Here is a 17,965-nt window from a genome sequence, read left to right as displayed (position 1 = left end):
TCTACCAGAGAGCTGCATGGCCTGACACTGGTCCTTCAGGTGTACCAAGGGATGGATGTCCCACATGCATCCCATTTCACCTCTCCCCCTTCGGACTGCATGCTCCTGAGAAGAGCAGAAGACATTACAGCAGCTCCACAGCACTTGATATGCCATGCTGGTGAAAGAGATTGCAAAATCAATGACAACATCGGCTTTTAATTTATGTCCTTTGCTTCTCAAAAACTTTGTAGTAAGAGGAAATGGAGCTTTCAGGTCCTAACCACTAAGCAGAACAGCTCTGGAGAAGCAGGCTCTGTGTTCCATCCCCACTGTGCAGTCCTGCCCTCCCTGACACCTCTGGCTGGTGGGTGCAGAAGGCTGACAGGAGGCAGGAGGATGTTGGATGTCCTCTCCTCAGTGCCCACCACCTGCCCACCCCAGGGCCCACCCACCACAGCAGCTGGTGTGACATTCCATGTACACAGAGTTTGCAGAAACAAAAACCAGCAGGGAAACTAGAAAATTGAGGGAAAAAAAATAAATTGAAAGTATCCTTCACATGAATTTGTGAACGAGTGTCACCAAAACCTGCAGGTAAGGCAAATGCTGACAGCTGTTGTGCCCGCACACAGAAATTAGAACTACATGGAAGGGATGTGGGTAACTGAACCATAATAAAAATGTTTAGGCTGGGGAGGTCCAGTGCCACATCTCCATGTTACATTGCATCTGTAACTACGTGCTCCTAAAAGAGACTTTGCCAAAGTGAAGGTTTTCCCACACATACGACTAAATCGACTTTAATTCTGTAGCTGGCTGGATGGTTTTGATTGTTTCAGTTGGGATAACACGTGGCATGGATTGATCTATAATTAAGATGAACTTTGAAGATAAGTGTTCATGTTTAAGTGGTAGAGCAGACAAATTTGTTGCTGCCTGAGGACAAATGAGTAGAAGTGCAACTCAGAAGAGATCCTCTCTTTGCTCACTCAGAGGCTGCTGACCTCTGTTTCTCATGATTATTTGGAAGTGGTCAGTTAACCCCCATCACTAAGCAATGAGGTGTGACAGAGAGGGCTGATTAATGCACTGCTCACAAATATGGTCAGGCACCAGCAGAAACTCAGACAGGCTGCTGGCAGGTTTAAATGACTATTAGTTATATTTGTTCCAAATGAAATTAACCCAGCTAATCAAGCTCTGAGAAGCCACGTTTCTGCTGAGGGTTAAGGGTTACCAGCAAACAAAACGTTTTGCTTACATACCATGGGATTCATGGGATTCATTATAGCCACCTTCCAATATCTGAAGGGGCTACAAGAAAGCTGGGGAAGGGCTTTTGATAAGGGTGAGGACAAGGAGAAACGGTTTCACACTTGAAGAGGGGAGATTTAGGTTGGACATTTGGAAGAAATTCTTTGCTGTGAGGGTGGTGAGACACTGGCACAGGCTGCTCAAGGAAGTTGTGGCTGCCCCGTCCCTGCAATTGTTCAAGACCAAGTTGGTAGGGGTTTTGAGAAACCTGGTTTAGTGGGAGGTGTCCCTGCCCATGCAGGGGGGTTGGAATTTGGTAATTTTGGTGATCTTTAAGGTCCCTTTCAATCAAAAAATGAATACATATGATAAATTTGGCTAAAGTGTGAGTTAAGATAATACCTGAACGTATTAACTGAGAAAAATTCTACATCTTAAAGAAAGAAAGGAAAGCACTAGATTGACTTCAGCCATCACCAAATTTATGATCAGTCTCCTAAAACACACTACAGAACAGCTGTTGCACTGCTGCAGATGACCATTTAGATCACTGCCCCAAAAATCCTTTCTAGTTGCCCTCTTCTTCAGACAGGGTTGTTATTTTACCCCTTTACAGACTCAGACACGTGACCAACTATGTCCCCTAGGCTGAATTTTGACAGCACCCAGATTATTCCTCATGTTTTCAAATAGGTTTGCTGGTTTTAAACCTATCTCCTATCAGACCCAGAGACCTGAGGAAGCATGGGGACCAAGTGGTGAATCCACACAATCTAAACACATATGCACACACCAACTCATTCTATGACAAAGAGTGGACTGGCCTAAGGATCAGGAGTTTTTTCTGAACAAGTAGCCTTGCCTCACTTCAAATATTATCCTCCTCAGCAAGTCCCACTTTAAGACACTCCCTCCCTCCAATTGGAGAAATGTTTTTACTGCAGCCTGCTCTGTGCCCCTCCTGGAGGTCCGAGGCCCTTCCCCCTCTCTTTCTAAACCACTGTGTTTGATTTCAGTTGACATCTTATTTGTTCCTCATCTGGATGGCAATACTTTAACTCAAAGGATATCCTTCACTTCTTCAGTTGACAGTTTTCATTTTATGTGAAGCCTTCAAGAAATTCACAGGCACGCTGATTTTGACTTACGGACTTTATAACCCACATAATGCCCATGCAGACAGATTTTGGACTGCCCTCCATCCCTCTGCAATAGATGGCAATACTTTAGATCTGTTTTTGCCTGCTAAGCCTAAGAGGGCACCTTTGCTTGCAGAAGCACACACAGCATTAGACACTTTCTTTTCTTCTTGGCTTACTGTTCTTGCACAGTGAGCTTGTTATTGAAGCCTTCAAGGATGGAAAGAATGGTGACAGTAACAAGGACTTGCTCCCATTCTAGGTGGAATATAGTAAGTGGGAGAATGGCAATAGGAAGGGCTGAAATGGAAATCAGAAAGATGATACTGTACTTCAGTCCTCCATTTCTGGAACATTTTCTAACTCCATAGAAAAGGGGATGCTCAGGTTAGCTAATTTACCCAAATGCTGTTCAAAAATCCTTTGATGTTCAAGCCTGTTCTGTCTTATCACAGAACTCTTTGACCACCTATTAATACATACATTTTGCTTGTGCTTTTATGTCCTTCACTTTTTCATAAGCTTCCCAAAAATGATCTTTTACTATTAAATAACCCGTGAGAGATCTCATCTTTGACATAATTCCTCTTCCTACTTCAAAATGATTAATTAACATGGAACAATTGGTAAGCATCCCTTCAAACTTCTTACACAAAAGTGGATTCTCCCACAAAACAAAAGCGAAACAAAAGAAGATGGAGCTCAGTGCTGTATCCCAGTGCTCACACTATTTTCCAGCACCTGAATTTATTTTATAAAGCTGTATGCAATGCTGCTGGATTAAAAGATACCCATATCTGCTGTACTTGAGAGACTGCTTGCTGCCCTACATTCAGCACAAAGCACCTGCATGATGACACTGCAGAAGTATGAGAATATGAAATACCACTTGTAGTCCTCAGGGCTCTATAAAATGCTTGAGTATCTAGAATTCAACTGCCTGGCAGTTCCAGATGAAGCCATTAGCAACCATCCTTGCCCCAAACAAACCTAGCAGAGAGTTTCATTCACGAATACACTACTACCACTACAGAAAGATTGTCATCCTGGTATTACTGAAAAGACTGCAAGTAGAAAACATAACTATTAAATAGGTTAGTGTCTTAATTCCCTTTTTTTTTTTTTTTTCCTTCTTAATTTTATGAATAGATTAGTATGCCAGTGCACAAAACCTAAGAAGTACTTACTATTATTTCCCAATAGTCCATCATTATCATTCTGTTGTATCAGAGAAAATTAGCACCCATCACTTACATAATTCCAAGCAGTATTGTTAAGAATGGAATTTGCATGCATGATATAGGCTAACACGAGTCCACTTACTAAGTTCACGTGGTAAAATGGATGAATAAATAATTGAATGCTTAGGTCCAAAGATATAATTATTCTTAGGAAAAAAATTAGAGCAGAAGTCTGTGAAAATACATATAATAATATTCATCTACAGCTAAATACCCTAGATTGGAAAAAAAAACCCATTCAGAAATGGAATAATATGGTTAGATTCCCAAAATGGTTATAGAAAACTTACATAAATGCCCACGTTTTGAAAGTACAGGGCTACTGCACTTCTTCCCTACAGGCACTAGCTTTAAATTAAAAATGTTGCCCCTGCATAATGAAGAATAATCTTAGCAGTGCACTTGTGCAGAGCTTGCAAAAGGTTTTAAAACCTTCAAACTGCAGTTTAAATTATTTGCTGTTAGAAAAAGTTACAGCTTGGTTGTTCTGATCTGCTCCCATATTCTCCCTAAGAAAGTAATATTATCCATCACCCTGCTCTGTAATAAGCATCCCTGTTGTGACTTTGCAAGAACTGTTTGCCATATGTCTACTTCCCATACTGAAGTTGCATTAGTTACTTGTTACATGTAAAGAAATGAGAGTGGGCTTTGCATCAGTCAGTAGAAAACATCAAATCCAGTTTTTTTCTGTATCAGAGTGCAATAAACCAAATTTCCAATGAAGTGAAATAAACAGGCAGGTACAGATGAGAAAAAGATGCTCTAGTTCTCATGTCTGTCAGTAGCCCAAATGAATGCAAATATGCCACAGACAGAAAGTGGCTGAAGAAAGTTCCTCTACTCTGGATACAATTTTCAGCAAGAATAAAGAATTTAAGGCTACCAAGGCAAGATGCAGAAACCTGAAACAACTGCATTAATGACAGTAATGAATGGCAATGCCTTTTGTTGGCATTTTGCAGGAGTACTTAGGGTTTCCAACAAACCAAATTTTCTTTTGACCCAATGTTTCTGTTCTATGGGCATCTCATTATGTTTCAAAACAATGCACCTGTATTTCTGTTGCAGAGGCTATTTTCATTTCATTTTTCTCAGCCTGTGACTTGAAAGTTCGCCTACGTTCTCCATCTCCAGAATACATTTCCAAAATACATCCTTTCTGCATTTATTTTCTGAGGCTTTTATTTGGTCCCTTTGAATTTCTTCAGATATTATTTTCCAGGCAAGAGTCATTGAGTATTTTCAATAAACATAAAAACCTATTGCCTAAAAAAATTCCATTACAGCTTTTTGCTCTTATTGCTGGTCATCTGGCGTACCATTGAAGAAAATATGTAGATGGATCTTTTAAAAAATTATTATTTCAGAAAAAAAATCTGTTAGGAAGCATGGGAGTCGATCTTGACAGGCAGAATATCATTTGCACTTGACAGAGCTTTTAAATTTGTCTTTTCCATTTGCTACCACATATTAACGAGCAGCACCAGACAGTGGGAGATCTTCTTTAGATCCAGGCAGAATCCAGCAGCCTGAGCTGCTCTTGCAGTAAACCAGGCTCTGAAAGTTTCACTCTTGGTTGTTTTTCCCCTGCACACACATCCTTTGGTCCAAACTGTTTTCTTTCCCAATGACAGATTACAAAGCTCATCAAAAGGTATTTTATAGAGCAAAAAACCTCCAACAAATAAAAACCACCACACCTCAATTGAGACTCAACTAAATCCAAAGCAGATACTTTTGCTTTGAAAAGCAACAGTGGAGAGTAAGTCTGGAGCAAGGGAGGCTTAGCCCAGGAGGACAAAGATCAGCCTAGGGAACATACAACAAACAGGATATCCCACACTATTATCATGGATACTATCATGGATAGCCACAAACGCTGAGGAGCTGGCTCATGTCACTGAGAGACCACACATGATGATCTCTGAAAGATCATGGCAGCTGAGTGAGGCTCCCAAGGGCTGGAAGGATGCTGGTGCCCCTTTTGCCTTCAAGAAGAGAAAGAATTTTTATTTATTTTTAAAGTTGGGGGTTTTTTTCTTCCTTTTTTTCTTAAGGTGAGGATGGTCAAACAGGTTGCCCTGAGAGGCCTTGGAGTTTCTCTGTCTGAGTATCAAAACCCACTGGGACACAACGCTGAGGAACCCACTCTGAGCAGGGGGGTTGTATTAGAAAATCTCCAGAGGTCTCTTTCAGCCTCAGCAGTTCTGTGATTACATGAAAGTGCTCTTTCATCTGGATGAAGTTCATCCACATAAAACGGTGCTCTCTTCAAAAACCTATGCACACTAGCACAACCTTTGATTATGCTAAGGGCACAAAGTGATTAAGGTCTATCTTGTGTACCCAAGGAATGCTATCCCCAATATTAGATGATGTGTTACACAAGCAAGCTTGAAACAAAACAGGAAGGAAAGTATTGCTTCTAAAAACCCAACTGTGTTGTGAAACATTTGCAGCCTGTTCAGAAAAGATGGCAAGTTAACATCATCATTAGAATGTGTTTCAGTAACTTGTGCAGAAAATTCATTCAGTGTAAAAGTTCAAACTGAAATATTAAACACGTTGTGATGTGTTGTATGAACAAAGATAAAGAAGGATAAATTTGAGGAACAGCAACAAACTCCTGCTAGTGCAAGTAAGTACCAGTATGTATTAGAGAAGCTGGATTACTGTCTCAGCAAATTCACTTCAGTCAAATGGTTTAAGCACAGCTCCTAAGACCTCGAGGTACCTTGTTGCTATTTAGAGGCAAGGAGCTTTCCCCACAATCATCAATGTTTCCTACATGACCTCCCCCTAGGAACCTTGCTCTGGCTGCTGTCACTGAATAAGTACGAAGTCTCGGACTTCCCAGCACCTCAAAATCCAAATTCTGATCCCCACAACAGATTATTAGAAATCTCTAACTACATTATGTCTTACACCACTGGTCCTGCCTTGCCAGACCTCCATCTTACTGTGAAGACAAGGTGGATGGTGATTTAGGATGAATCAGGACCACAAAGTCAAAAGAGCCTTTTGTGCTCTGAGTTCACTTGCTACCGAAAACAAACTACATAAAGCATTACAGCTATTTAAAGGAGAAAGAGAGAGAGAGGGGAGAGAAAGTCAATGCCTGAGGCAGTTGAATAGTGCCCTGGAGAGCTGGACTGCACCCCCCTTTGCCATTAACTTACGTTATAATAACAAGCAAGAAAAATCACTAATTACCCTCCTTGTTTCTTGAATATCCAACTTGAGATCCTGAGCCCAATATACAGTGGTTTAAGCAATTATAGCCGCAAGTAAAATCAATGGGAATTGCACTTTGGACATACTGCATACTTTAAAATGCCAAGTACTTGTGCCCCCTGAGGTCAAGGGGCCATAAATCATGAACCCCAAATCAGTGAGTATGTCTGAGCTTAATCCGTGTCTTAACTCCTCAGCTGTAAAACGGGTAATAACCACTCATCTTTTCTTGTATTGCAAGGATAAATTAAACAATGCTTGTGAAGCACTTAGAAATTATAGTGATGAGCACCACAAAAAAGCTCTGTAAGAAATGAGTAATTATGTCTTCTGAGCAAGGGATGAATAGTAATCAACAGTGAAGGCATAGGAGCATACATTGAGCAATGAGAAGAATACAATATATTGAATAGCTGCTCATTAATTGAACATTATCCAATCTGCTCAATAAGCAAGGCATAGGTTTAATGGAAAAAGTTGTATGTGATTGTGTAATTAAGGCTGAATTAGAAATCATTACATGTGGTGCAGATGAACAAAGACCACACAGGCCACTAGTATTCATTATTTTCACTTTTAGCTGTAATTTTGCAGACTTGTTTTTTTTTCTCCCTTTGCAACATATTAAAAAAAAAAAAAATAAATCCAAGGCTTAAAAACTCTGAAACCCACCACTACACCTAATATGAGAAACCATTCAAAGAAGCACAAAGGAGTGGGAGAGAACACAATCACACCACGTGTCCCTGCCAATCCAAACTCTGAAACAGGAGAAGAAAGGATCTGCCATGCTGCCCATGAACAGCAGCAGCCACCAAGTTTTCCTCTGCAGGAACCACCCCTCATATGAACCCCAGCACACGTTCCCATCTGCTGTGTGTAGAGCCCAAAGAGAGATTCAGGCTGATGGAGGCTGCACCTCCATCACACAACTGCAGGTGACACACACACCACACAGGCTGCTCCAACACCCACCCAAACCATCAGTTTGCATCAGTTCTGCAGCAAGCATGGAGCTCCTTGTTACAGCATCAAAAGCTCCTGGCAGCCCTTCACCTGACACCTCAGGACACTGAAGAGAAACTCACTTGGTTCTGCTTGCTCTTAGGGCAGACAAGGTGCATAAAAAGACCTATTTTATCATCCAGAGAAGACAAGGCTCTGAGAGACCTTCCAATACCTGAGGGAGGCCCACAGGAAAGCTGGGGTAGGACTTCTTACACCCTGTGTAGCAACAGGGTGAGGAGGAATGGCTTTATAAACAGGAAGAGGGTAGATTTAGATTAGGTACTAGGAACAAATTCTTCACTGGGAGGGTGGTGAGACAAGAGAACATGTTGCCCTGGGAAGCTGGGGATGCCCCCTCCCTGGAAGCATTCAAGGCCAAGTTGAATGGGGCTTGGAGTAATAGGTCAAGGTGAGGGCTGAAACTGGATTATCTTTAAGATCTCTTCCAACCCAAAGCAGTCTGTGACTGTACAATCATCACTCTTGAAATAGGTGGGAATGAACTGATTGACCCACGTTCCATTTCTTAGGGCCCTGGATCTGGCAATTCAACCATGAGAGATGGCTCTAAACAATTGTATAGGTTAAAGCAAGGTAATAATTCTATCTCACAGATTTTCCTCTTCTTAAACAATAAGGAGATATGGGCTTCAAAGTTCCCCACAGGTTATTATACTTTCTAAAACCCCCGACAAAACTGCTTCAGTCTGAGTCTAGACTTCAAACCTAGCACAGGCACTCCCAACCTTCAACAAACTAAAACTGTGCTGAGAAAAAAAAAAAAAAAAAAAAAAAAAGGTGAAATCCTGGCTTCTTTTAAGGCAATGGGAGATTTGCCATTACCTTTTACCACTCTATTTATATCTGAGATGCTACCAGATGCCTTGTTCTCTTCTAGTCTGTAACAGACAGATCTGTATGTAAAACTTTTTTTTTCTGTCTGGAGATTGTTTTCCCACCCTCTTATTTAAAATGGGATTACGACGTTCAGAAAGATTGATTCTGACATTAGGTACTTGTATGTGTATTTTGAGGTTTTATCTATTTAGAATTTTTTTCAGCCACAACACTGCGGAATTCCTTATCTTAACACTGATTCACTGAAAGTACCCTTCAGGATTATCCCTTTTTGGCTCTCCACTATTTAACGAGAGACTAGAAGAGGCTTTTCAAAGCTTTAAAAATTTTTTGAACCTTGCGGATTGCAGAAGAGAAGTACTACTTGCTACTAAAATGAGAATTATAACACTGCTTCAATCGGCTGCCAAGGCAGGTAGATAGCAGCATTTTATGAAGTTCTACCTCTTCAGAAGCTGTTCCATAGCTGGAAGGAGCTAAAGCATCTGACTAAGGATGCTTTATGGTATTTGATATGCTTTATACTGTTTGATACAGAAAATCTTGCACACATATTTATGTTCAATTGCAGACTGCAGTTTGAATGTTCGTTCCTGCTTTAGTTACCCATTTATAGTTATATTGCACTAGGCATTAAATAGCAACCCCAGCAGCACAGTGTCCAAGAAGCCAGAGCAATCTGACAGATGATTTCTCAGTAGCCAGGCTTTCACTTGTGGTGAATGGCTGCAAATACAACCAAGCATGAGGTCACCTGATGAAATCTGAAAGCCAACTGCACCCTGGGCTGCACCCAAAGCAGCGTGGCCAGCAGATGATTCTCCCCTTCTACTCCGCTCTTGTGAGACCCCACCTGGAGTTCTGTGTCCAGTTCTGGAGCCCCCAACAGAGAAAGGACATGGAGCTGCTGGAGCAGGTCCAGAGAAGGCCACAAAGACGAACCACCTCTGCTACAAAGACAGGCTGAGTGTGTTGGGGTTGTTTAGCCTGGAGAAGAGAAGCTCTGGGAAGACTTTATAGCAGACTCACTGTACTTGAAGGGGGCTTACAAGAAAGCTGGGGTAGGACTTTTTACAAAGGGATGTAGTGACAGGATGAGGGGGAATGGCTTTAAACGGTAAGAGGGTAGATTTGGTTAGATATTAGAAAGAAATTCTTTAGTGTGAGGAAAGTGAGACACCGGAACAGGTTGCCCAGAGAAGCTGTGGATGTCTCACCCCCGGAGGTGCTCAAGGCCAGGCTGGATGGGGTTTTGAGCAACCTGATCAAGTGGAAGCACTGCTTACAGCAGTGGGGTTTGAACTAGATGACCTTTAAGGTGCCTTCCAACCCAAACAATTCTACAGGTCTATGATTTCACCATCCTGAGCTTTGCTCTGAACCCAGAAGGAGAGAAGCTACTGCAGGAGACAAAAGTTTATCCTCTAATACAAATACAAAGCAATCCTGCCTTAGGAAAGATTGGAGCATAGGGGATGGGAGAAATTACTACTGCTTTTGAAAAGGAACTAATGTGGATTTTTAGCTTCCTTGATATAAAATGTTTTTTTTTCCAATCTTTTTCCCAGCCATTAGCCAACTTGTGGTTTTTTGTGGCACTGCAGCTGTTAAAGTCACTCATTCTTTGCTTGTTTTAAGATCAAGACACTGTATATTAGGTTGTTCACAGACCAACCCCCTGTTTTCTGAAATGCTGCCACAATATCCTTGCTTTATTAGCACTGCACTCCATATGTAACAACCATCCAGCAATTACTCTTGAGCATCAGTCTCTAATGCAGGCCACAGATTTCAAGAGCCACAGGGAAAGTTTTTCCTCCCATTCCATCTCTCCCCAGCATTAAAATATTCAATTGCAATACGTGCTCCATTCTTAAGGATGTTTTTATTTTTTTGTGTGTTTCACGTTTTGCTGATTTGGGGTTTCTTAACCCTTCTTGGGGTCCCAGTGCAAACCTTTCTAGCTCCTTCCTGCTATCAACACCTCCTGAACTCTGAGCTCCTAGTAACTAAAGCCAACCAGGAGCAGGAATGAAGACTTTATGTCACTAAGCAATACTGCCTGCCAGAATGAAAACCAGGAAAAGTCCTTTTTATATCTACGAAAGCATGGAAGGCTGGTGGCAGCTTCAAACCTATGATGATTTCATTATTTAAATTTTATTTTACACCTATTAACCATGGCATATCAAGTAAGAGTAGCAGCTGCTACGTGAATTTGACCAGCTCACTTGCCCTCAGCAGATCACCCATCTGCTTGCACTTCACCTAATATTTCTGTTTGATAGGTTGTAAAACAGATTCTTGCAACAGGTCAGGAACACACTCAACTTCAAATCCCACATAGAAATTTCTATGAAAGCATATGGACATCTATACTGAGTGATGTTGAATTTAGAGAGGCCACTGACCTTATAAAAGTGGATAAAAGGAAAATTGCAGCCTGCAACAGAAAATCTCTGACTCCATTACAGTGAATGAACAGAAGAGTGGAGTGGCAAGAACTGTATGTATAATTAATTTTAGTAATACAGACCTACAAAATTCATGGGTGCACACACTGCAAAATGGTGTGGAAAACACTTTTCTATAATGTATCAATTTCAGCTTGCACAGCTTAAAATATTGCTTCTTTAAATGATTCATAAGGTAAACCTTCCTGCTCACCAGCACTATTTCATAAAAATTTAAGATATGTTAATTAAGTGATTTATTCACGAGCTATGTATTCCAGCATTTAACTTATCATATCTTGATATTTTTTCCACCTCAATTCAAATAAAAAAAAATAGAGAACACACACAGAGGCTTTAGTCTATCTAGTTAATTTTTTTTTTTTTTTTTTTTTTAATCTACTGGGAGGTGCAGAGCCTTGGTAAGATCTTTTGTTTACAGTCCATGGGAAAACCAGAGGAAGATTACCTGTTTCTAAAAAAAAAAACGTTACACATATCACTTTCCCTCTTGGGTGGCCTTCTGGAAGCGAAGACTACAGACTACTTCCAAAAAAAAAAAAAAAGTATCCCTGTAATATTATGCATCTGGCCCATGGCAAAATGGCTGCACAATGCCTTTGATTGCAAAGAACTGGATTTATGTACCACTGAATTTTCAGGCTGGCAATAGCTTGCAACCCTTCATGCAAAGATAAGTCTCCAGAAGGCTGTTAGATGTCTTTGGTCATGGCAAAAAGCTCAACCTCAGTGCCTGGCAAGGCAGATTGGGAGTTATTCCAGGTAACCAGTGGGATGAATCCTTCACCTTGCAGCCCAGGTGGTTTCATTTTTGCCTTTTCAGAGCAGCCTACTACACAGGGAAATGAAGAATGGCACTTCTTTTCCTTAAACCTCTCTTCAATGCAACCTCAATTCCCACAGCTGAGCCAAGTCCCTGCAAATAAGAATTTTTAACCCTTCTACTACTGAAATTTTGGATAACCTGCTGTTCAAACATGCAATGGAGTCAGGATTCTTATCTTACTGAGCTGCTTGCTGTGGTGTGCAGAATATTTACTATATCCAGGAGGCCATTTATGTAAAATGGCACCAGATTAAACTTCGAAAAAATTTCCTTCAGCCCATTTTCCCCCTTCTTTAAATAAGCAAATAGCAAACATCCAGGTGAAAAATAAAAGCAACCCTAGAAACTTATGTTCCTGTCACTGAGTTTCCACCTTGGAAGTGAAGATCTATGGTTCTTACTTAGCTCTGCTTGCTAGAGCAACTAGCTTTAAGGCAAACTACTTCAAGCAGAAATCAAAAGCAATATATGAAATTTACATCACATCTTCATATTTAATACAAAGACAAGCTTCCCTCTAACTAATACAATGTAATTTGTTAATTCTTCCATTTTAAGTAGCAAAAAAATCTCCCAGTAAATACGCAACATAACAGGAAAAAGATGGTGATTTTTGCTGTAGCCCTTAGTAGCACCTGGAGATAAAAAATGTGTTCTTTTTTCTTACCTTCAAGCCAGAGAAAGAATGAAAGACTAGCTTTAGCAACTTAAGAAGTGATATAACTTTAATTTAGGACAGACTACCTCATACTTGGCTGGAACTTGAACAAATGAAGACTGAAAATATAAACCATAGCCAAGAACACCTGTGATTCCTGACTTTAAGCCTGTCACTCTCCTTAGAGAAAACTGGTTCAGTGGAAAAAGAGAAGACTGGACTGGCCAGGTGCTCTAGGTTCCCTCAAAGTATCGTGCACTTTCAGTACATTATTAATGATAATAAACTAAAGTTTAAATAACATACAAAATAGTTATCCTAGGTAAAAACATATTATAAATACAATCGTCTTAACTTGTACAGTGACACCATTTATCAACACTTGCAGTTTTTGTTTTTGGAAGATCAGGTTTATATCGATGACAGAGTCATATTTTTTCATACCAGACTCCTGTTCACCAAGTCAGCAAACAGTTCATGCCTACTCCTTACCACTTTGAAAATGTACTTGCCTGTAATGCATTCCATCTGAAATTACTTTGCAACTTCCAACAAAAAACCAAACCAAAACAAAAATCAAAATGTTTTAATACTTTTCTGATCTACAGCTCTCCTTCTTATTAATTCATTAGAAATTTCACAGAATCATAAAATTTCCTGCAAGTCCCCAAAATTAAGATTGACTCGCTTGCCAGATTTAGAATTGCAAATGCAAACTTTCACCCCTTTGTTGTTTGTGAACCCCCTTGGTTTGTTTTTAAATTTAAAAAAAATTAAAAAAGCTATTATCCTCTGAAATAGTCCCTCTGATTTATAGTATTTCAGAAGAGTACAAAAGAATTGACACTCAAAAGGTGCTCAAGTTGGGCTGACAAGGCCAGCAATTGTAGCTGAGACCCAAAGAGCTGGGCCCCTCTCTCCAAATCCCCTTTCACTCTGTTTTTATGCTTTTTTTGGACACAATTTGCCTCCCACTTCTTTTCCTTCCACCTCAACACCAGTTGCTCTCTCACAGAATTTTCAGCCCACTACACCTTTCCCAGGACTAGGAGTATGTACTTTTTTTAAATTCAACTAAATAAATATTTTATTTAATGAGTAGAAAGCAATGACAAAAAGCTTCTTACCCTTCACAGAGAAGAGTTCAAAGAGAGTGCAAACTGAAACACTTTTTTACTGTGAGGGTGAACAAGGACTGGCAGAGGTTGCCCAGAAAGGTTGTGGAGTCTCCATCAAATAAGAAACGTGTGTCTGTGTGAATGGATATAGTGTGTAAAATATAACTAGAAAATTTTCATAAATCTTTATAGAGACTTTATACCCAAGACTTCAGGGAAATGGTGAATGAAACTTGAGGATGCTCGTCGTATCTTTCAGAGGGAAAAATTCATTTTTACTCAAATAAAATAGCCACTGAACTTGTATATTTTCCCAGGAAGTTGTTTTTGTTCACAGAGGGAGTTTTACTGTTTTCTTGATAACAAAGCCAATGATGCAAGCACTTCAATAGAGGACACAGCTTTAGCTCAGAGCTGAGACAGGTATGCCCAGCACCTACATTTGAAGTAGATTTTCCATTTTGATCAACTTTTTATTTACACAATGCACTCAACTGCCATGCTTTAAAAAACAACTTCATGGCACTATGATAAACCAGAGTAAATATTACAAAACATTTCAATTACGACAAGCAACCTTAGGATGGGGTGTTTTATTGCTCACCTCCCTGACTGAAAAACCTCTGACAACTCTTTTGTTCCAAAAACAGAAACCCCACACATTTTTAAAAAACACACATTTTTATTCACATACTTTCAGGCTGCTGAAGCCAAAATGTATATTATGATTTTGCTATGTCCTTTCCTGGCTTATACTCTACTATGTACTTTCATGCATTTATTTTTCACACACACACACACACATAAACATCAAAAAACCTAAGCCAAATTTGCAGTGTTTGTGTAACAGCAATCCTACTGGTAGCTACAAGAGCTCCCAGTCATGTGCACACCAAGCAGAAATCCATACAGTATTCACATACCACCAGCAGTAACATGCACATTAATACAATAATTATAAAAATTGTACTGTAAGGTAATTAAAAACTCCCATCTTCAGGGAAGCTAGGATTGTTTTGACTTTCATTTTTTGAGGGTCTTTTTTTTTTTTGCTTAACTACACTTTAAAAATGTATTTCCATGCCTGAATACGCAGTAATCCTTTCCTAAGAATTTTGGCTTCTGAGGCTTGGATAGGTAGTCTTCCTACTTTGTTAACTTCTAGAGGGAATCCTTGGTAATTTGTCATAAATTCCTGTGAAGTAGTAGGGATATTAATCAGATTATGTCAGAAAGGATGCCAAAAGAATGAGGTATGGCACGTGTAGATACACAGTACCAAGAAACTAGAGCAACTTAAGACTGGGAAGGAAGGTTTCCTGGAAAGCAGGAAAGGAAGATAACAGAAGATGCTGCCACTTCATACATTACATGCATGTCTATGTAAACCCCCCCCACCACCACAAAACACATCCCCATGATTCAGAGGCCATCTTAGACATGGATGTCTGAACACCCCTCCATGATGTGGCACAGAGATGCATGGAGGAAAAAAACACCAGAGTTTCTATGGTTGATGCACTACATTGAGAGGCTAAAATTGCAAGCAAGAAGTTAGGAAAGCAAGGCACCAAGGTCAGCTATTGCACAAGAGTAAAAGAAAACAAAGGGGGGAAACTTCTCTGTGTCCTTATAACTTTGAGAAGTTCATTTGAACTAGATTGACACTTTTGATGATTGATAGATAGATAGATAAACAGATTGATAGATATTACACAAGGGCTCAATGATGCACAAGCCCTCTAGGTCTACTTAACAAAGAGCTAAATCCTTATTGCCATCAGCAGCAGATTTAATGACCCCAGAAGAAATTAATCAGATCACGCGCTGCCTCATTCTTCTCATTGTACGAGCTGGACACCATATTAAGAGCCTATTTTCTTCCTTCTAGGTTCTACTTCATGAAAATAAATCAATGATTGGAAGAAGATCTACTCCTTAGCAGAGACTTCAAAGAGTCTGCCACACACCTTTGTTGTTTATCAGGTATTAAAAAAAATTTTTAACACTTGAAACAGCTGCTTGTGAAGTATGTGAAAAGCCATGCATTTTCTCTTACCCTAATAACCTAAATCATGCAGAGACAACATCACTGAGTTATCCTGACTTCTTGCTATTGAGATGCCAAGGCAAGACTAGCTACACTACCATTAATATAAATCATAGATTTTATATTTATTATATAAAAATAGGGAGGTACCAGAAAGACTCTCCTGTGATGACAAAGATATCAATATACAGTCCTTGTGAAAGTCCTGGTCCTTAATGAAGGAAACTGTGTCTAAGAAATGCACCATGATCCCTTCCAGCTTCCTCATCAACTTCCCAAGATACTGTAAAGCCACTTTGTCTTTTGCTGAAAGATGAAGCAGATGTTCTACCCAGTGCAAAGCCCTGGAGATGCTTGATGGGGGGTGACTGACCTGAATGAACTGTACTCTCAAATAAGGCTGTCAAAGCATGATGACACATTGATACTCATCCTTTAGCAGGAGTAAGTTTACATCACTTGTAATTTTGTATCCATTAAAAATCACTCGTATCTGTGTCCATTAAAAATTACAAAAAAAAGACGACTTGGAGGGGTGGAGAAGAAGCCTGATTCAGCAGTGCCATGAAGGAAAACAACACATGAAGATGTGTAGTGGAAAACATTCTTGTGTATCCTACCTAAATTATACCATAAGTAAAGTTTGTTCAACTTTTTCTTTTTCAGATTAATAACACAGAACTTTAGAAATGGCAGAAAACACATACAAAAACATATACATGTGTATATATGTATATATTTATATTTGTTCAAAAAAACAAATAGCCAAAAAACATCCCACATGTCTTTTCGTTTTGTGGATGTTTCTTGTTTTGTGTTTCCTTACCTTCTACTGCTCTCTTGAAGAAAACTTTACAGCTGCCACATGTAACCACACCATAATGACATCCAGATGCCTCATCTCCACACACCAAACACACTTTGGAAGGTCGTGAAGATCCAGTTGATACACTTCTCAGTGAAGAGCTGGAGGGGAAAAAAAAAAACAACAAACCAAACAAAACAGCTATGAATATTTCAAATCAAACTGGTCATAATAGAACCTTCAATTAAGAATTTATAACTGGTATATTGCTCAAGGCACCTAACAATTAGGAAACCACAACTCTTTCTGGCAGTACCTGGTTGAATATATGAATTGTTTTAATTAGTCAGAGCAATATTTTTATTGTCTGTTCCAAATCACCCCTAACATATCAGTGTAGAAGTGACAAGTTACCATAAGTGCAATGGAATTTATTGGTAGCAGATGATTAAACTGAAAATAAACAACAAAGACAGCACTCTGGCAGGGGCTCCAGAGCTTTACATTTGCTTTGCTTGTTTGTTTCAAGCCTGTACAGCTAAGGAACACCTAAACCCTTAAGACCATTTTATGAAGTAGCACAGCAAAGGGGTGTGTACCCTCCTGTCTGCATTCCTGCTCACCACTGCAGGGGTCCTGGAGCTTAAATTATTCAATATAATATATTATTCGATATGTATTTTTTGATATTATGAAAAAATGATTCCGTATATATTCAACATTTCAAACAGAATTATTCACTTCTGTTAAAGAACAGCTTACTTCTGAGGTAGTTTAGAAGCCTTCCCACATTCTGCAAGTGCAGAGGACCCTTCCATATAGCTGTAGGTGCCAGAAAAGCAGCCTCAAAAGTTCAGAAACCATCCCAAAATTTTGCAGACTGATGCATCTTGCACACCCAGCTTCAACCACCTTGTCCTTCTTAAAAGATTGCACTTTTCTGTTTTGTTTTTTGGGGGTTGTTGTTTTGGGTTTTTGGTTTTTTTTGTTTTGTTTTTTCTTTCATGATGCAGTGAGCCTCCTTTCTTCCTTCTTCCCCCCGGAACTGGAAATGCCACCACAATGTAATCAGCATGCTCAGAGAATTGTACCAAATACTGAAAGAGATTAAAGCTTTGGACTCCTCCAACACTTCTGGAGAGCTAGGGAGATTCTTTCCGTCCATACAACCTCTCTTCTCCAGGTAAACATGACCTCTTGCATTTCTTCACATGTTATCTCCCTGAATGCTGACAACAACTACAAAAACAACCCTAGGAGACTTTATACCAGTGGTAAAATAATCTGAAAGTTAAAACTGCAGGTCACAGGCTAT

At 39.7% G+C, this 17,965-nt stretch overlaps 1 protein-coding gene across 4 annotated transcripts in view; it reads right to left on the bottom strand.

The window, feature by feature from the left end:
• The window catches only part of NR3C2 (nuclear receptor subfamily 3 group C member 2), a 210,078-nt gene that overhangs the window by 74,158 nt on the left and 117,955 nt on the right, over nucleotides 1–17,965 (bottom strand). For all 4 annotated transcript variants that reach the window (XM_071753695.1, XM_071753696.1, XM_071753698.1 and 1 more), the window contains exon 3: nucleotides 16,672–16,811. In XM_071753695.1, the coding sequence (XP_071609796.1) occupies nucleotides 16,672–16,811 (140 nt within the window). The remainder of the gene's footprint in view (nucleotides 1–16,671; nucleotides 16,812–17,965) is intronic.

This window comes from Heliangelus exortis, chromosome 10 (genome assembly GCF_036169615.1).
Source record: "Heliangelus exortis chromosome 10, bHelExo1.hap1, whole genome shotgun sequence".
Classification (NCBI taxonomy): domain Eukaryota; kingdom Metazoa; phylum Chordata; class Aves; order Apodiformes; family Trochilidae; genus Heliangelus; species Heliangelus exortis.
The sequence above is the reverse complement of the archived record's forward strand: the minus strand, read 5'-3'. Positions and strand labels throughout refer to the sequence as shown.